The sequence below is a fragment of the Lampetra planeri genome, chromosome 7, assembly GCF_965212315.1.
Source record: "Lampetra planeri chromosome 7, kcLamPlan1.2.h2, whole genome shotgun sequence".
NCBI classification, from domain to species: Eukaryota; Metazoa; Chordata; class Hyperoartia; order Petromyzontiformes; family Petromyzontidae; genus Lampetra; species Lampetra planeri.
Window position 1 is genome coordinate 14,748,964 of NC_136113.1, and position 20,386 is coordinate 14,769,349.

A 20,386-nucleotide genomic window follows, 5' to 3' on the forward strand; every position below is an offset into this window, starting at 1 on the left:
CAGATAAAATGTAATTTTATTGACGATGATTATTGTACCGTGCAAAGTAATGCACTCTAAAGTTATTGTACTCTAAAACTCTCGTTCCAAAATCAAGAATCGTTCTGAATGTAGAGAAAACGCACACGTGTTATATATCCACACTCGTTGATTTAAGTGTCCAACGTCGCCAAACAAAGTTGTGTACGTTAGGCCTGAACATTTGCACTGCAGGCACGTGATGAACTGAATAGAAGACGTTATTTTGTATAGATCAAATGGCATGTGATGTAGTTTTCTCAGTGAAAACCAACCACTGAGGCAGACCAGATTTTATTGCGAGATTAATTGTGAGTAATTGTCCAAAAAAATGGCATTGTCCTGAGAACAATGTGACACAATGACTATAATGTAAAATTTCCATCAGACAGTTGAGTTTGGAAATGAATTATAAAAAAAATAAAAAAACATCCCCGAGGGACCTGTGGCACCATGAAAACTGTCTCGGTGACAAATCAGGGTGACCACTTTGATTACGAGCCCATATCCTAAACCTTAAAGGCAACGATTTCCCATTTCGTTTATAGACTGCTGGGGCAAGTGCTGTTAGTGTCCACCCATTCAAGCTGCCCCAGTGCACCAGAAGGTGGCATGGTCAGCACCACGCCAGCCCGCATTAATCTTGCCAGGAGGCCCAGGATTGGTTCAGATAATCGTCACTGGTAGTGACCGTGAGTGAGAATTGAACCCGGGTCACTGGGTTCGTAGTGGAGCGCTAGCCGCTGCACTACCGCTCACCACACGCACACACAACAACAAACGTTGTTCACCACTAAGTGGTGGTAACGTCACCACGGCACTTGTGCCATGCTAGGTGCACTCTGAGGCCACGTCAAGTGTCGAAGGCCCCGCTGGCAGGAGGTTACGGGACATAACCAGGTGCCATGGGTTGACTGACTGGCATGACCGGCAGATGCACAGACTGGCATGGCCCCCGGATACCTGTGCTGTGCGCCTGCGTGGCGATGTTGATGGCGCTGCTGCTGCGGACGAGCGAGTTCTCCTGCACGGTGCCCAGCTGCCCGGCGAGGCGGTCCTCGCCCTGCGAGTGGTGGCGTGCGCGCGTGCCGGTTCCGGGAGACTCCATCTCCGGCACGTCTGCAGAGGGAAACCGATCCATGACAACCGGGATGAATGACTTCATTGGGAGAAAAAGTAAAAAACAAACACGGCAACTTCCATCCCCTACTGGCAGGCCGAAGCCCATTTTGCAGGACTGTGCCGCGTACACCTTGTTCTGCACGGGGACAGCTGCCGCTGGGGGTGCACACCTTGCCTAGACTGAAGCAAGGCATTGAAACTGTTGAGATGATCATGACGGAGGTCGTTTTGAGTTGCTGAGACAATTAAAGCAGCATCATAAACCTGCAAATCTTTACTCACACTGTACCGTGTACACGTATGGGCCTCCTTATGCAGCGCGAGTCGTGGGGGTTCGTTTGACTAAACTTCACCACGCTGGTTAGTGTGGGTTGGAAGAAGAGAGCAGGTATGGGGGGAGCATAGAAGCGCAGCACAACATTTTGTTTTGTTGCACCACCCTCTGCTGAGAGCAACGTAGCCCCGTAGCCTGATTTACCCTTGAATGCAAGGTGGTTGCTCGTCCATGCAACTATACAGACTGCTTGTCTCCCGGGATCTGACGAGATCTGGTGCATTCTGGGTGATAAGATTATAGGCTCCTATACATTATGCAGCCACGATTAACCCAGCTGCTTAAACAATGCAGATGTGTTTTAATTGCGAGTTCCATGTATTGATGCACTCATTTTGGTTAGAGGGGAGTGGATGATATTACATTACAAAGTAAAGTTTTTTTTTATACATAAAACAAATGTGACCATGGTGCCAATAAAACAGAGGTTAAGATGTTCAAACACCGAATAGACACCTATTACAAGGGTTTCTTTTTGAAAATGGCAAAAAGGGGTCCCATAGACATAACCGTGGTGCCCTCTGCTGGGTAAATATATCACACAAAATCAGTGAATGCATTATTATAGCAGTGGAAGGATGCATCTATTAATTGATTAATATGAATTCTTGATCTCACAATATATGCATCTAATTGTGTGTGTGTAATAATTGGTGTTTTCAACCCCTACATGTTTTATGTAATGAGTCACGTAACCCCTGCAGCCACGAGAGGCACCACCATTCAGTGGTGGCGGCAACACACTGCAGAACCTTAGCAGAATTCGTTTTTAAGTCACATGACCATGAACATTGGATGCTAAATAGCATAGCCTTGGTGTGAAATAAAAAATTAAAATTACAATAGTTGTAAAATTGTTACTTGGGAAAGCTGAGCTTTTTTATTATCACAAGGATATGAATTTTAGCCCATTGTATACTTGTTGTACCCCTATTTTTTTCATAAATCCAGGGCCCCCATGAGCCGTTCAGGGCCCTATACTTTTGCTAAGTTTTCTAAGGTCTCGTGCCACCACTACTACCATTCATTGCATTGTTTACAATCATAACCGATTCTTGAATTAAATTGCAGCGCTAAACCTTGGCAATTTATTGAATCACCAGTGGTAGCGGAAGGTTGACATTTCTCATCCGCTTAATGAATATATATGCGTGTGTGTGTGTATATATAGGTCGACTCGGCCTCAAATCAGTATCTGGTGCAATGTGTAAACATCGCCACTAGGGAGACAAAAGCGGCCCGGGCGTGGTGCGAGCCACCCACCCTCTCGTGTGCCATGCTGGCCTTCATAGGGGCTCGCTAAAAGCACTTGCCTCAACAGTCTTAGAAGGCTACACGGGGGATATATTTGTCTTCGTATGAAACTTAACTAAACTATTTTTATTTTACCAGGTATGGTCCACTGAGCTATTTAGCTCTTTTTCAGAAGCGACCTGGCCACAAATGATAGCTCAACGAAGAGTGGCTTATCGTCACGTTGAAATTTATAGCAGCAACCAAATACTCTAAAAGCACGTTTCTAAATGAGGGGGAAAAAAATAACAGGAGGGCCCGGAGCAAAAATATACGGCACAAACACCAGGGTAAGAAGAAGGTTTGCGTATGGAAGGAAAACAAAGGGAGGATTTGAAAGTCGGCACAAGTGGGGTACCTCGGAGGCTTCCGCAGAAGGGGTTTCGGAAGAAGTCAGGGAAGAAAGGGGTGAAAGTGAAGAAGAGAACAGGAGCGCTCTTAACGCTGCGGATGCCGTGTGAAGGTGGCACGCCGTTTCCAAGGCCGGGGAGGCGGCTGGGCAGGCCTCCAGGACAGCACAACAGCAGCAGCAGCACATCAATGCAGAGGTGGGGAAGGGGTCGGGGGGGGGGGGGAGCGGAAGGAAGGAAGGCAGCACATCTCAGGAAAGCACACCGCTAAAAATAAAGGCGAGGTTTTGTGCTCGGCGATGCGTGGGAACAATGATGCCACGTAATATCACGTTTATGAAGTATAAAAATTCACTCTGATAACTGTAAAGAAGACCTTCCAATTTACTTCATGGCACTGTTAGACTTTATAAAGTTTGTTTAGCCTCTTTTTGCTATTTTATTCCAATTGTGCTTTTGACTGAAGGTTACGCAAGTCATCCACGTTGCCCACAGAGAGAGAGAGAGGGCCCTTAAGTTTGCAAGCGAATACCGGACGCTGCCTCTAGCGGCGCTCACCCGTGGTTTTGGGGTGGTAGCCGCCGCTCATCTTGCCTGGCCCGCCAGGAGACGCTCCGCTGGTGGTCACGCTTCGCCGGCGAGCGAACCCAGCCGGGAACTGATCGCGGCTCCAACTCCGGGAGAAGGAGCGGTCGACCGTCGCCTTCTTGGCCTCGGGGCCAGCACCTGCCATGACGCGCACCCACAGGGCAGCAGTGGCGCCAGCGACGGTTAGCACGGCTGGCTACAATACGGTGCGAAATAAGTTCGACGTACATATATATAGAAAGACTAAACAACAACAACAAACCCGACGCCCATAAAATGCAATGCAAGTCCTCGCTTAATGCGCTTTCACACAACGGTTTGTCGCGATAATGCGGTTCTTCTACTAGGTTACACTTTTTGGCACACCCAGAAACGAACTCCAAAACGTGGTTTCTCAGCAGTCGACGGTGAACGACCGCAGGCTGATTTTGGAGTGCATTTACGATCACGTCAAACGAGATACAGCAAACAAAATTGCAACTCAATGCTTTTTGCCGCTCGCTTGTTCTAAAAACGTGTTTACCAAGGGATATTAAATTGATTTATTGGAAGCGTAGGTGCTATATACCTACAAGGTAAAGCAGGGATAGCAATTCATGGATTCTGCATGTGCATCTCGTATCCCTCATTGCTCATAAGAGCCACAACATGACCATTTATTGTTATATGTAGTAGTGTAATCAAGCTATAATTTCTTAACGTTCGTCAACAACGACGCTGCCCGTTTCAGGCAAGAGCCTTTTTCTTGAGAGCAGAGAGATTCTGTGAAAAAGAGGGCCACTGCCCGAATCGTCATCATTCACATAAATCTCTCCTCTTCCAAGCATCGTCACGGACCAACGTGTCAGGATGATTGTAACTTGATTTCCGGGTCAATTCACTGCCCTCCCTGGGTCTCCCCCCCAAATACCCTCCCCCTCTCCCCCGGAACCGCACCTCGTCCCCGATGCTTCTTCAGCTTCTGCTCGCTGAGTTTGTCCAGCGGGAGGTCGGCGAGATCGAGGCCGTAGACCTGGCGAGCCAGCACCTTGGTCAGCGTCTCCATGGTCTTGGCCCACTCGGCCACGAGCTCGGGCCAGCGCGTGAGGCCCGAGAGGGCTTCCAGCAGCCGGTCCCACAGCTCCCGCGAGACTTGCACGCTTAAGCTCGCTTTGATCCACGCCACGATCAGCGTCTGCCCCAAAAAACACGCGTCGGGCAAAAGCGATTGAAACCACAGTGGGGCCCTTTCTGTCCTTGAAGTTACGCATTTGCATCATTGTGCAGACAGCTGTGCGAGTTACTTTGTACTGAATTAATTCCGCAATTTGCAGAATTGTGTTAATCCACGACTGTACGAAGGCCTCCCCCCCGCCGCGTGCCGTGAAAGTGAAGGCTGTTGTTTTGGCCATACTTCACCGCAATGGTCAGTGGGAGTGGGTGAAGGTTATTTTTTAACTTGCATAGAATTAATTCAATGTTCGTGAAAAACATATGAACGCACGCTACTGCATTTACAAGCCTGAACACACAAACGTGCATAAGAAGCCAAACGGGCGAGCTATGTGAATTAATAAAAGACACTTTGTTGTGGATGACGATACGCTTAGATTCCGGCTCGGCGATATCAAGCACTTAAAAATAATCCGATGACGTTATTACGTGCCTTTTACGCATGCTTCAGTGCATTCAAGGTCAGAGCATCTGCGGTGGGAGCTAACGCCTTGTAAGGGGACTTGGGAAGGGCTACATCGTCCATACCTGAAAAACTGGGCCAGCCAGCCGCCCGGCTAGGGTGCGCTGTCGCAATCCTTGCGGAGGAATGGACTGAAAAATGCTCTCCGTGATCCTCAGCAGAACCTGTAAAAGCTGTTCCCTGATATATAAACACAGAGGGAACGGCAATATTTAAGGGCCCACTTAAGAGGCTTAAAGGCTCCCGACCGTTGACATGAGATGCAAAGGTAAGAACATTGGTAGCAAAAAATCAGCCCACTGCTATTAAATGCCTTTACTTATACGAGCGAGAACCACGATTTTATTATCAAGATAAATAACCTTCTATATATATAAAAAAGGGAAATTTGTGAGTATGTGTGTCTGTTCGAAATGTTTAGCATACTTCCCGACATGCAACAAACTTCAAATTTGGCATGTGGGTAGTTTCCAGACTGTACACAATGCAAAAAGTATACAAATAGACTTTTGCATTTTGGGGGAGGGGGGGGCACAATAATGGATATGCGGCAGCGTCACGCAGTGTGCCTGCTGATGTCACGCATCCCCCCCACCCTCCGCGTAGGCCGTGTATTAATCCAAGACAAGAATCTAAGTCTCGGGCGAAGCCGGCTAGTAAAGCTAGTATTACATAAATAATAGTCACGTAATATTACGTTTGGCATATTTTGCACATTTGAGCAAATTTGTACGATTACTTAGCTGTTATCTCATTGAAAAGTAAAGTTAACAAGCAAAGCTTCACGTATACTTTTAATAACCTATTGCAGTAGTACTCTTTGATCAATAAATCCAACGGTACACCTAATTAATGTATGCGCTATGAAGGAGCTAGCATTGCCCGAAGCATCACAAATTAAACATTTGTAATTTTAAGGCAGTGTTACCAACGTATGCGTTGAGTTTTATCTCATTATTATTTTCGCTTGTGCACCACCGGCACCGCAGCAGCAACGTATGAGAGAGACGAGCGGTAGACAAACATGACGCGGCCAACAACCGATCGATCGTTGACCAATCGCGCCCAGGTCACTCACCAGGTCCTCTTCTCCATGGAGACGTACATCACCATGTGGCGGTAGATATTGAGGACCCTCTTGCACAAGTCCACCTGCTCGCTCATCAGCCTGGAGATCTCACAGGACGGCTCCAACAGGAACACGTTGACCGAGTGCGTCAGGAAAACCTGAAGCCGGGGAGAAATGCGAGCGTTCGCCCACCGTCGCGTAGGAATACCGTTGGCATCGTTGCCCTCACTTTAGTGGAACTTATCCTGACGATGTTCGATGTAGCATCGAATGAAAAGTCGTATTCCAATTGCTATATTTGGTTGCGGGGAATGTTCTGTGATCTACCGGCGAACTAAAACAATAATCACCGGCGCGTCGGTCAATGCATGCATGCCGCGTGGCCCATCAATTTGTTTGGCCGCGTCAGGTGGTGGAGGGTTATTAACGACGCAAATTTGTTAGGATTATTAGGTGTCCTGACCCAAAAATCTATGATGAATTGTAATATCGGATGCGGAAATAACTACGTGTTGTGTCGGTCACATTAATGCGTAGGGTCACAACACTTCAAATGGTTACATCTTTGTCAACGTGAGCTTCAGAAAAATATTTGTATGACTCTGCAGCCGAAGTGTGGCACCTCTTTTGCCATCTATATTCCAACTCTAGGTTCATAACAGGTTAAATATATCTATCTATCATGTCGTCGTAATTGACAAAGTTCGGGTACTTCCACATCTTCAAAGATTTTTGGCCAGCATGGAAGAGTAGGCCAAATACTCTGTCAAGAGGCTCTCTCTAGAGCTCCATCTAGTGTAAACCCTCCTTCTAGCAGTGGCATGAGCAAGCAATTGCAGGGCTGCACCTTTACCTTTAAACCCAAGACACGTGCAAACCAGGGACCGACTGGTCCTGGCCACAACGTTGATGCGGCCTAGCTCGTGTCAAAGGCCGATCGACCTAGCCGACGGCCTCACCTGCAGAGTGGGCTGCATGCCGGCGTGTACGCTGCCGCCCTCCTCAAGCCGGTTGATGGCGTTCTGGTACGAGTTCGTTCGAGTCCAGCTCGGGGTGCGCTCGTGCCCCATTGCCCGCGGCTGCTTCGCCTGCGGACAGGGCCGCACGCGCCGTATCCGGTCAACGTTCGCGCAAAGCGGTGGCACACACCACGCGACAATTTAAGACGCCCGTTTCCTTATTTTGTGTATAAATCGAGAAGCGATAGCGGTACGAGGAAGAGCAATACACACACGAGAAGATATTGTTGTGCGATGTAAAATACAAGTTGCATTTCTGAATGCGTAACCTGACCTGGAGAGTGAGAAAATACAAGTAATAGAGTGGATTTGTTGATTATGATTGCTTGTTACGTATATATATACGTATATATGTTTAACTTATTTCGCACCGTACGTAACCAACCGTGCTAATTGGAGGTGCGGGGGAAGGACAACAAACATTAAAATTTGCTCCGTAGAAATTAGTTTTCAATATAGATTTAAAAGTTCACAGCTCCAATGGCTTCAAAATTCTCGAAAGGTAGAGCGTTCCGGACGGCCGCGGAAGCGCATCTGAAAGTGTGCCGCGGCGCGGCGACCATCTTTCGAGGTTCAACCAAACGCGACATTCGCCTCCGCACTCGCGAGAGGGGCACTGCGTCGCCGACCTGCTGTTCCTCCCGTTCCGCCGTCTTGTTGCCACCGCACGGCGATCGCTCCACCTCCCCGGCCACGCCGGCCGCGCCGGCCGCACCGGTCGCTGCCGCCGCATCCTCCTTGGGCTGCGCGGAGACCGCCGGCTCACGCATGAACGCCGGCTTCTCCTGGGATTGGATCCACTCCTGGTACACCTTGACCACGCGGCGTGTGGCTGCGGCCTCGGTGAAGGGCAGCAGGAAGGCCTACGGCGGGGTGACGCGCGTGGCGGTGAGCGGCGCGGTGAGCGTGATGATGAGTAAATCGGTCGATCGATCGACTAAAGACTTTAAACACATTTTTTTTTCGCGTGATTCATTCGTCGGGTATCAGCCGCACTCCCCCCCCCCACCACTGCCAAACCTCCCGAAGGCAAGAAACCTCCTAGAGGTCATGCCCAGCGTGAAGCAGATGTCGATGCCAATGGTGTCACCAGGCTTCACCCATCACCTCCCGTCCAGCGACAGATACAGAAAAAATAGACCAGCCGTTTTTCTTCCCCAACCGGACTGGTGCTATCAGATTAGTCTTGCAATTCAACTGATAATTATCAATTCAACTGATAATTACAGATTATAATCGGTACTGTAATCGAATACGTAACTAATCCCATAGCCCAGCACAAGTGGCAAGTATACAGCCGATATTATATTATCAGTGTATAACATACCAGTGATAACAAACACCGTACTCACTGTAACTCTAGGTTTGTGCTTAACTGCTCCAAACTGGAGCAATTTGGGCGGCATAAATCATTGCCCCTTTGGGGTCTTAAACAATTCTGCGTAAATATTTTATACATTAACGCGCATTTAGTTTAAAATGTGCCGTGCAATATATAATTCATGTGGAGCAGCATATTACCACATTCATTATCACGGTATTATTATTTAGTGAGGCTAAGCTAACGCTGCAGAAAAGCACGCTCTTATCACATTCCCCTCCACGCTGCGCAGGCTGTGCTGTCGGGCGCTGGACAGCCACTGGGCACATTAAGCAACCACAGGTGAGATGCTATGGGCTACGACAGCTGACATTTAAATAATGGTGCGTATATATATACACGGCAAAAGTCTTCGCTGAATGCTCTCCAACGTACCTGGCGGAACACTTCGCTGACGAAGTTGGCGTTCTCGCGCGACGAGCAGAGGACGCTGCGTGCCACCTCCGAGTCGCTGAGGCTCTCGTCGGCGCCCGTGGCGCTGCTCAGGCTCGACACGCTGGGCGTGCGCTCCGTCAGCGTGCTCGTGTTCGAGTTGCCGGGCTCTGCTTCGCCCGCGCTGTCCGTCTCCACCTTGCCTGCGATGCCGGCACCGGTCCCTGTCGCGCCGCCTCCGCCGCTGCCGCCGCTCACGCCGGCAGAGCTCTCTCCGCCGACTCGCCCGGCCAGGCCAGCCGCCACCCTCTGTCGCAAGGGAAGGTACGAGAGCGGAGATTTTTCTCTCCCCTCCGACCCAACACCTCTGCAGTGTCCTCACTGCATATCGTACGTGCGGCATGGGGGCGCCGCGGCGGCGAGATGTTAACTGCCTCGCCTGGTATGCAGGAGGTCTTGGGTTCGATCCCGACCCTGACGACCTGTTGTATATTTCGAGTTTGGATGTCCTCCCCGTGGTTGGAGTGGATTTTTCTCCGGGTGATATGAGCAAGTAATTGCAGGGCTGCACCTTTACCTTCATATATCGTTTTGGGATTTCTATATCCTCCAAATGTTTGCGTAAAACCAGGCGGGTGTGACACGTACAAGATATCGTTCCATTGCCATGCCAGCTTGTGGGTGAACGAATTCTGTTCACCCACCTTGTGGAGTACAAATGCGAATAAAGCACGCAAAGTGTTTTATTTATTCGATTTGCTTCTTCTGCATGAGAACTATAAAACGACCGGCGGTGATGTGCTCTACAAAGCAATGCAAGCAATAAACGTGCATGGGTGCGGGACTAAATTAAAAGCACCCCATTGTGCAACAGACTCATCCACTGCCTAACGGCACTCACGGAGCTCATCAATATTTACACACATTTCATAGTCCGCTGTAAAACATACAAAATAAACACGGATTGATTTGAGAGGTTAATAGACTCATCTATAGCTCTATCGATTGTGAGCCCTGCTACCCATGCATGTGCTGCCCTTGATTAAGACATTAATTCCAATGACAGACTAACGTGAAACCTTCGCATCAACAAGTGAAGTGTCGTGTTGGCAGTAGCCGCAAATGACAAACTGCGATTGTCTGTAAAACCGCTGTCAATTTTATCACGCAAATAAATTCCAATGTTTCGAATTACACCCAGACAAGAGTTAATCAAGACGTGCAGCATGCCTTCAAATGCAACTTAAATATCCAATGCTTTAACGAGTGTCGAATAAAACTCACGCGGACTCATTTAACATTCATACGATGATCATCATTGTGACGATTATGACGGTTTTAACCCTCGACAAATAAAAACAAACATCCGCTTCGCTCTACACGCTTCTCACACCTGGATGATTTTTGGCACGGACTCGCCCTCGGCCTCCGGCACGGCGGGACACAGCAGCGACGGCTTCACCTCCAGCCAGAAGTTGACGAGCCACTTGATAAGAACCACGCGGGCGGACAGCAAGGGCTCACGCGTGCTGTAGCTCGGCTCGTTGAACTGCGCGTCACGGCCCACCTGCACGTACTGCGGCTTCGCCCGCAGCAGCGGCACCTCTGCAGGGGGCAATGACGGAGCAAAGCAGGCGAGTGGGGCTACGCGGGAAGGCCACCCGTTTGCAAAGCCCGAGTCACAAGAGCACTCAGTGTAGCAACTCTCTGCCCTCGTGATTATGGAACATCCACCCACGTTTCATTGCGACGTCAGAGCCGTGCCCGGGAGTGGAACCCTCGCGGTACGGGTGGGTTTTTTCACAGGCTATCTGCTGGGCCGAGCCAGAACCAATCCGTGAAACTCTGACCGCACACTGAATCTGACTCCGGATAAAATGGGGTCGATCAGGGGCGGGGTTAATAATCTTGGTCGTTTGTGGTGTCAGAGGTACACACTCGACTCGACCCGTCCATTGCATGCGACATAGGCGGCAGAGGTCAGGTTCTCCAGTGGAAAAAGCTATTGTTTTCTTTTCAACTACCAAACTATATTTTTTATTTTACCAGTTAAGGCCCACTGAGCTATATAGCTGTTTTTCAGAAGCGAATTGGCCACAAACGATAGCTCCATGAAGTGGCTTATCATCACGGAAACATTCATAGCAGCAGGCAATTACTCTAAAAGTATGTTGGTTCTAAATATGGAGGGAAAAAACCAGAGGACCCGGAGAAAAATCCACGCTACCAAGTGGAGAACATGCAAAAACCATATATACAGGCATCAGGGTCGGGCTTGAACCCACGACCTCTTGTATACCAGGCGAGGAAGTTAACATCTCCACCACCGTTTAAATTATGGGTTACAAAGCACATCTGGTATATCGTTACACATGCCACTGTAATGTAGGAAAAAAAAACCGTCATACAAATGATTCACTCCTGGTCTCTTGTGGCTGAGAAAAATCTGTATACAACAATGTAAGCTCATGTCTGGGAGTGTAGAAATGAGGGTAACACCACTCCCCAAAGATTATCCACCCAGCCCCAAAAGGTATGGCTCACACCCCTTATGCTAAATACCAAACTCTGTACTTTAGGCGCCACACCCACACATTAAGTGCCCCTTTTTATAGCTCAGGCAGATAATGGTGGTGAGAATCCTTCGCTAAATTTGGCCAAAGGTGATGACGTAAAAAACATTCTTAAAAGAAAGTAGTCAGGCCACCCTCTATGAGGCTGAGCAAGCTTTGCTGGCTGGCAAGAGGGTGGGACGAACAGTCACTTCCACAGCATATTTGGGTGGCTGGTTGAAATTAAAATCTGTTTTCCTTGCGTAATTAATTGTTTGTGATTTTCAGTAAAAAAAAAACGTACGTGCGCATGAAACACATAACATACAAAAGTACCATACCTAGGTTGGGACTGTACAAGCTGGTCTCCTTGCAGAAGGAGGGGAAGATGAAAGGGAGGTAGTACTTCTTGAAGATGTTGAGCAGGAAGGCAAACCCCTTCTCATGGTTTTCCTTGTTCTTCCACTCCAAGCCTCTGGCCTGTACAAACGACGATCGAATATAACAACAAACATTAACCCTTTCCGACTCGGATGACCGTACGTGTACGCCATAATTTTATTCTTACAATTACGTTCTAAGCACGTACACGTTCAGATGACGTGTACGTCATCGGAAGAAAAGCTGACATGCACGTTATAGGAACGTCCAACACAGAACGTTATTACCACAGCAAACAAAACACGTCAGTGAGAAAGTGGTTGATTTGCGATCGAGACCAACGTTTGTTTTCACTCGAAACAGTTCTCTTTCAGTGGGGGCATGTTAGTTGCTGTTGTACAAGCTGCACACGTGCACAAGGCAGTGTTGCTCAAACACCACTGGGCTGTGCCCTCACTTTTGTAAAAAAATCTTTGCTCTCTGGCCCATGGGGAAAGAGAGAGAGAGGAGGGCGGGAGAGCACATGATCGAAACGTCGCGATTTATTTTATTTTATTCCTATGTGACTTTACCGAAAGAACCAAAGAGTAAGGCAAGGTTTGTTAATTCACACACACACACCCCGGGACAGGGAGTAGAGGACGAAACAAAGACAAAGATCCCCTTTGTAGCCTTAAAAGAATGTTGGGGCGAGTGCTGTTAGTGAGCACCTATAAACGCCAGCACGGTACACGAGGGGGTGGGGGGGCAGCACCATGCCCGACCGCCTTTGTCTCCCCAATGGCGATGTTCACACACCGTACCAAGTACGTATTTGAGGCTGAGTCGACCTAGGGGAAGTCCAGAACCGGTTGAAATAATAGTCACTGGCGTTGACCGTGAACGGGAATCAAACTCGGTTCGCTGGGTTCAAAACGCAACGCGCTAACCGCTGCACCACTGCTCCCCACTCCTCTGGAGGACAAACACACGTGCACACACACGCACCCTGCTAACACTCGCCCCAAGGTTTATACAACATGGGCTTGCTGGCCACAGTCAAAACAATGTTTCAACACCTGTTTGACTATAAATAGAACTTAAACAAAGGGTACGTGTCCCAAATTGATCACACCCCACAGAAAAAAATGTCAGCGATACAATTCACGATGATGCTTAATGGGCAGTAACGCCAGGTAAAGCAGAGAACACCAGCGACCGATACTAAATATGTGTACCTTCCAATTCTCAATGCTAAATTGTTCAAGTGGTATGGAAATTTACAACTCACTCTTCCACCTCCCCGCACTCTCCCCCACCTCTCCCCTCTCGTCTCACTCGACTCCCACCTCCACACACTTTCCCTTCTAGCAACAAAGGCATATGGACGCTATAAAAATCCTAATGATATTGCATCGTAAATTCATTAAATGTTTAATTTTCATGTATATCTAAAAAAAAAAATCCATCCACAACAAGGGATCCACCCACTGAGGTTTTGTTAGTGTGAGTTAGTAAACAAAAATACTCCACCTGGATTACCATGTATTTCAGCATCACTTCCAGCAGGTAACAGGTGAGGTCCTCCGGTATCTGCTCATTGGACTGCGGAGACACCAGAGGAGTGATCTCCTCTGCACACACCGGCCCTGAACAGCAGAGAAGTGCGATGCCATGGGGTCAACGTCAACCTGTTACTGTTACTAACCCCCCCCCGCCCATTGTGACTATTGCCGTTATTGTTTTATGAGTAGGCTTGTTTAGCCAGGAAAGCCTCGGGAGGGGCCTTGCTAAGTTTTCGCAGTCGGGGGGGGGGGGGTGTTGCTGCTGCTGTTGTGTGATCTCATTTGAGTAATTTGCAGATAATTTGTCAGCATTAGGGTGTATGGCCAATGCCAGTGATATTGTATGGTTTGTTTGTTTTTTAACGATGGGGGGGGAAGCTGAGGAACCCCGGAGGAAACTCCTGCACAATAGGGGGATAACATACCAACTTCGCATAGAAAGTTGCCTGAGTCAGGCATTGTACTCAGACCCTTCTTTGAGTGAGCCACTGGTGTTGCACCACTGAGACACCCTGCCACTCTGCCACCCTACGGATTGACAGTTAAGCTGTGCAGATTTAAACATGAAACACTCCCTAATTATTGTGGCAACAAATTAAGGAGAAATAAAATATTCATAGGCGAGGAGGCTCTCCTGAGCTTGTTACATTAAGTACAAGGAGAGCAAAATATGGAAATATAACGACAGGCGCAAATTAATTTACTTCAACAAACATACACACAAGCATTGAACTCTGAAGAGGGATGTCGGAGCCTTAAAACGTACTAATACACCATTATTTATTTTCGCTAAATGGCTTTTAGAAATTAGTTTTTTCATTATTTTTGCCACTCCTCAGTTGTTCGTTCAGCGAGCCACTGGCACGTCGAGCATCTTGCCGTGTCTTGTACAGCGCTTTGAGATCTTTGACGAAAGGCGCTTCATGATATAAATAAGATTATCATTACAATTATCATCATCATTAAACGGCAAAACAAATTAACTTCTGACAAAATAAAAGCAACGTGGAGGTGGGGGAGGAAGGAGCCAAACAAATGCTCGTGGCCGCCCGCCCGTAGCCTCGCACAAAACCGCGACGACTGTACCCAGTGTCTCTCAGTGCAGCGGCTACCTAGGAAAGCAGGCGAGAGCGGCCAGAGCAGGCTTGCGGAAAGAAGAGAAGCAGCACCTTCTGCCGTCGCCAGGCAGGGGTTGATGAGGCTGTCGAGCGAGCGGCCGCCCTGCTCGCCGGCGGGCAAGGGGAAGCCCGGAATGAGGCACGCGTACATGAGCAGCAGCTCGTCCGAGCAGTTGTGCTGCAGCGCCTGCATCCACAGCAGGAAGAGTCGAACGCCCTCTCGACGGAGCTGTTCGGCGGGGACACACACGCGCAGAGGGACAGCGGTCACCCTTGTCGCGCGATCGGTTTTCCCGCGCAGACCGTCGGGGCGAGCGGAGGCAACCGAGCGCCCAGTTGAGGTTCGGCGAGACGGAGGACGCGGTGTAACAAGTCGGCGTGCTGCACTCGCGGGTCCAGTGGTCGCCGGTTCGACCTCCCGGCCGGCGCGGCAGTTGACACGACGGGGAAGGTTCTCGCGGTAAGGGGGGCGATGTTGCAATGTACGATTCCCATTGAGTCATTTGCAAGTAATAATGCGAGTCGTTTAACAGCATCGGGGATGTTGTGGCCAATACCAATTATACCCAATGGGTTATTTTTGTTTCAGCTATGGGAAGAAACCGGAGTACACCCATGCAGTCCACGGGGAAAACATACAAATGCCACACAGAAAGGTGCACGCATCGGGAATCGAACCCAGGATATTTTTACTGAGAGGCACAGGTGTCACCACTGCACTACTGCCTGCGCAAAGGCAGATCAAGGTCAAAAAGAAATAAGAAAAGTACGAATGAGACGGAGAACTTTTAGACAGCTGAAATTGATCACGAGAAGCGGGCACGCCGATGTGCCCGAAGGAGAAAGAGATACGTCAGCCGAGAGATACGACCCACGAGCACGATGAACGATAACTAACACGGAGGGGAAAAGCCTAACGGTGTACAAAGAGTGCGGCAAAACTCGGCCGATTGAACCTAAATCATATTCATGGCCGAGATATTGCGATTGAAATCTGACGACAACCAGCTGCTCGTGTCTGCCACCGCAACTGACCCCGGAAGCCAGAACCAGAGGCGCCGCGCATACCACACGCACATGTTGTCTTCGGGGCGAATCTTCAAAAACGCTAGCTTTCAGAAAGCGTGTGCCATGGTGCTCCATCTCGCATGGAATTTGAATAACAGTGGTCTCGCCACATGCATCTTCAGAACACTCGTCGGGTTCACTGTTATTGATTGTTGCAGAATAATGCAATGAAAAATGGGCGAAAGGGAACGAGGCTGTAAATAATGGAAATAGCGCTCCTCGCTAAAGTTATCAGTTTTTTGGCACGAGTCTTACCGTTTGCTGGGGTTTATTGATACTGTGCTGCAGAGCTTACTAAAGTCAGGTCTTTGAGTATTTGTAGAATTGAATTAACTGTCATTCATAAATACACAGGGTTTCAAATTTATATCTCCTTTCCCCAAGACTACCAATCACAGAACTCACTCGAGTTTCTCAGTTTGCATGAACTACCAATGATGGTTCCACCCAGGCAAGCAAATAACACAAAGCCAAGAGTGGACATTTTCAAGAGTAAAAATACCATTCTAAAATCGGTCACCGCCGCGCGGGGGGGGGGAAACGTAAGTCAAGAGATGTAATCCCCCAGTGATTCGTGAGCGGTTGTAAAATGTGTTTGCTAATTCAAATTCCAAAACTTTCTACGCGACTCGAGGAAGGGGTTTCTCTTTAAGTCAACGAAGCTGGGAATGGCGAGTTTTAAAATAAACAAGGGGTCGTCAAACTTGGCGTGAGACACGCTCTTACGCCGAGGGTCACGACGTTGGAATGGTCAATAAATGTTTGAATTGCCTTCGCCTCTGCAAAGCACACTCAGTGCTGCACCATCAACACGACAAAAATCTTCGCACTCGGGGGCTGCAGCGGCTTGTCCATGCCGTACACAACTGCACCCAAAGCCAAAGGAGCATCTGTTATTGAAAGATTGTGAAAGGGCCCCACGGTGGCGAGATATTAACTACCTCGCCTGGTATACAGGTCGTGGGTTCGACCCCGACCCCGACCCCTGCTGTATATTTGGAGTTTGCAAGTTCTCAACGTGGTCACGTGGATTTTTTTCCGGGTTCTCTGGCTTTTCCCCCCACATTGAGAAACACGCATTTCGAGTATTTGGCTCTGATAAATTTCCACTTTGTTGAGCTATCATTTGTGGCCAGGTCACGTCTGAAAAAAGCGATATAGAGCTCAGTGGGCCTCACCTGATATAAAATAAGCAGAGTTATAGTTCTAAATTTATAGTTGCGTAGCTGCAGCAGCATACACGCTACACGTATTTATCGGAGTGAAAACAAACTCGCATTGCGGTTTAGCCTCACAAGTGCCAAATCACCTTAAAGGTTTAAACGGCGCTCTACTGAATAGAAAACTCTTCCGTGTGTATTCAAGTTTGGCGAAGTGCTGTAAAAACAGGCAAGAATGTCAAACAAAATACTCGCGTATGTCAAGACATTCCTGGGCTAACAGTGAAAACAATGTCCTGTTGATCTAACAATGCGCTATGACAGCCAAATAATAGGACATGAAGCAAATTGACTGCAGATAATTCTTCGGGGGGGGGGGGTAGGGGGGGTGAGTAATACATTTTAAAAAATTTTTGAAGCAAAATGATGACTTGTTCTAAGATCAAAACTCAAAACAATATTATTGTTATTACACCCAGAAAACAAATTATGCCCAGCTGTTGATAGGCCACAAGTTGTTACTGCTAAGATTTGTGTGGTCTGGATAAATATATTATAATAATTACTGATTATTAAGCAGATTTTTTTTTATTCCAAACAAGTTTCATTTTTATTAAGATACTAGCTTTACTACCCGGCTTTGCCCGGGGCTTGGATTCACCACGACCGGGCCGCCTTTGTCTCCCCAGTGGCGATGTTGACACACCACATGACTTACTCGTTTGAGGCTGAGTCGACCTAGGGGAGGCCCAGGACCGGTTCAAATAATCGTCACCGGCGGTGGCCGTGAGCGGGAATCGAACTCGGGTGGCCGGGTTCGTAGCGCAGCGCGCTAACCACGACACGACAATGCGTTACGCTTCCACATGCGCGGGTCACGTGACAGATTTGACGTCACAGCTCACTTGCCGTGCAAAAAATATATGCATCACTGAACTACCCACCCCCCCCCCCCAAAAAAGTGTATTTTTAAAATTTTTGCATGGTGTACAGTCTGGAAAGTACCCACATGGCAAATTTCAAGTTTGTTGCATGTCGGGAAATACACTAAACATTTTTAACAGACACACATAAGCACAACTTTGCCTTTTATGTATTAAGATATATAGTTCAAAATATGTAACTGTAAAAACATTCCATTGCTTTCTACCAGAATTAAAGCCAAAGGAGCATCTGTTATTAATTTGTTCATCTCAGAAATCCGGAATATGGCAAAGTCACTTTGTCCTGACCACAAGCAGCCTCAAGGAGACATTACAAAAGTTTCTTGAATATTCCTCCCTTGGTCCACAAAAAGCCTCAAAATAAAAACCTTCTAGAAGTATTTTTTCAATTAAAAAAAAGCGTGCAACAAAATAAGGAAGTCCCTGGGAAGAATAAACACAGACACAGAATGAAGAAGGCCACCGAGTCGGCTCAAGGCGATGTTATAGACAAGTGACCACAGCAAGAACGGTGACCGGCTGCAACGCATCGGGCGAAGGAGGGAACCGCCGGAATGCGCGAGGCCAGCGGTGGCTAAACGGCGTCTCCAAAGCCGCATGCGGCTCTTTAATCCACCACATGCGGCTTCTATCGAAGGGGGCATAACCGTAGAACGTACTATTACGGCAGCAAAGACGCATGAATGCCTCCTGTGCTGTGCCGAAAACTGTCAATATATATACACTTATACATATCCACCTGGCTCTTTACAAAACTCACGGGAACTTTTGGCTCTTGGTCCGTGACAGCTTGGCCACCCCTGTGCTAGGAGAAGAGGACTACCCATGATTTGAGTGGATGTCAAAACGTCAAACACCGGACCGGACGGAAGCTGTCGCCGTTGAAAGACGCAGCGGCGGGCAGAGACAGAAGTGGCGAGCCCACAGGAAAGAAATATCGGGTGAAGGAAACGGTCGCGCCCCCGACGAAGGAAAAGGATAAGTAATCTTGAAGAAGAAGCAGGCAAAGCCTTGCTCAAGACTTTTATTTTTTGCAGCCTCCTGAATTGGGACATTTGGATACTTCCTCGAGGAAAAAATGTAGAAACCCTTAAGATGTGGCATTGTTGAAGCAAGTGACATTACAGAGTGTGTACAAATACATTGAGTTTTTTGGGATACAGCAGATAACGATGCATATTCACTTTCCCAGTACGAGTGTTAACACACGTTCAGCCCAGGGTGTGAAATGGGCTGCTGCCTCAATGTGCTGGTGGCCACCACATCCATCAACAACCCACGGGTGGCCACAACTGAATTATTTTACCGCGTGCATGAAAAATAGCCTTCATATAATCCCGAGCGTGCGCTGTTACGTGTGAAACCACCAATACATTTTAAGGCGGCACGTTACTCTGATTAGTGCGCAGCGTTAATTTACTGCACAAATCCCTGTATTTTCTGCTGCTGGCTGACGGCCAACATCTACATGGGTGGGCCCTACAGGATAGCCAGTTTGATTGAGAATACTGTACACCAGAACGTGCACAACAGTCTTCATTGCCACAACCGGTTTAAGGAATTTAAACAAATCTCGGAGGGAGTGGTGGCGCAGTGGTCGGCGCAATGGGTTACAAAGCCGGCGACCTGAGCTCGATTCCCCTGTCGGGGTTTAAAGTTGGTAGCGAGCGATATCCGAACCAGTCTTTGCGCCTTCCCCGCCTTCACCAATCTCCCACCGACCGGCGTGGTGAAGTATGGTCCAACGAACCGCACAACAGAAAAAAATATACGGAGGTCTCCATCCATCAGTGGACTGACAAAGGGCTACACATTATGATTGCATATTTATATTCAACTCTCCTCGTGAATAAACATTCAGGCCTGTTTAGGAACTGATGGATTACGACCACAAGGGTACAACATCTCCTGCGAGCCGCCTTGGTTTATTGCACCAAAATAATGCATGTATACATGCACCCTTTGTTTAATCTCTACGTGCACTGGAGGGTTTCGCCTTCATGACAAAGAATGACACACAAATGGCATCGCTGTCAGCAAACGAGGCATCAGCCATGGCACGACCTGGCCCTCCGTGACCCTGGACCGTTTTACTAAAAGGAAACAAACAATAGGCAGAATACGTGACATTGCATTCCTGGGTCGTCATTAAGCACTTTGGATTAGGTCAGCCGTAATGAAGAGGACGACGTGTCAAGAGTGGCATTATATACAAAAACAAACAATACCTTGGCCTCTGCCCGATAGTCTTCAATGGGTCCGATCTTTAAGGCAACTACCGATGCATGCTGAATGTTTGAGCTGCGAGAATGAGCAAGTGGTTTGCTCTAGATATCTGCTCGCAAAGTCGTCAGAGCTCGGGGAGAAGACTGTTGTGTGGCAATGCCGTATTGTTCCC

The 20,386-nt window shown here is 48.2% G+C and overlaps 1 protein-coding gene across 11 annotated transcripts in view; it reads right to left on the minus strand.

Moving 5' to 3' along the window:
• LOC144720052 (ral GTPase-activating protein subunit alpha-1-like) overlaps window positions 1-20,386 on the minus strand; it is a 142,649-nt gene that overhangs the window by 79,572 nt on the left and 42,691 nt on the right. For 5 of the 11 annotated variants that reach the window (XM_078596500.1, XM_078596499.1, XM_078596495.1 and 2 more), the window contains exons 6-17: window positions 14,811-15,045; window positions 13,667-13,782; window positions 12,115-12,253; window positions 10,615-10,826; window positions 9,225-9,530; window positions 8,098-8,331; window positions 7,409-7,537; window positions 6,459-6,607; window positions 5,446-5,560; window positions 4,642-4,879; window positions 3,676-3,843; window positions 982-1,137 (exon numbers count right to left, since the gene is read on the minus strand). In XM_078596500.1, the coding sequence (XP_078452626.1) occupies window positions 982-1,137; window positions 3,676-3,843; window positions 4,642-4,879; window positions 5,446-5,560; window positions 6,459-6,607; window positions 7,409-7,537; window positions 8,098-8,331; window positions 9,225-9,530; window positions 10,615-10,826; window positions 12,115-12,253; window positions 13,667-13,782; window positions 14,811-15,045 (2,197 nt within the window). The remainder of the gene's footprint in view (window positions 1-981; window positions 1,138-3,675; window positions 3,844-4,641; window positions 4,880-5,445; window positions 5,561-6,458; window positions 6,608-7,408; window positions 7,538-8,097; window positions 8,332-9,224; window positions 9,531-10,614; window positions 10,827-12,114; window positions 12,254-13,666; window positions 13,783-14,810; window positions 15,046-20,386) is intronic. The other 6 variants (XM_078596502.1, XM_078596503.1, XM_078596496.1 and 3 more) reach the window with 3 other exon arrangements.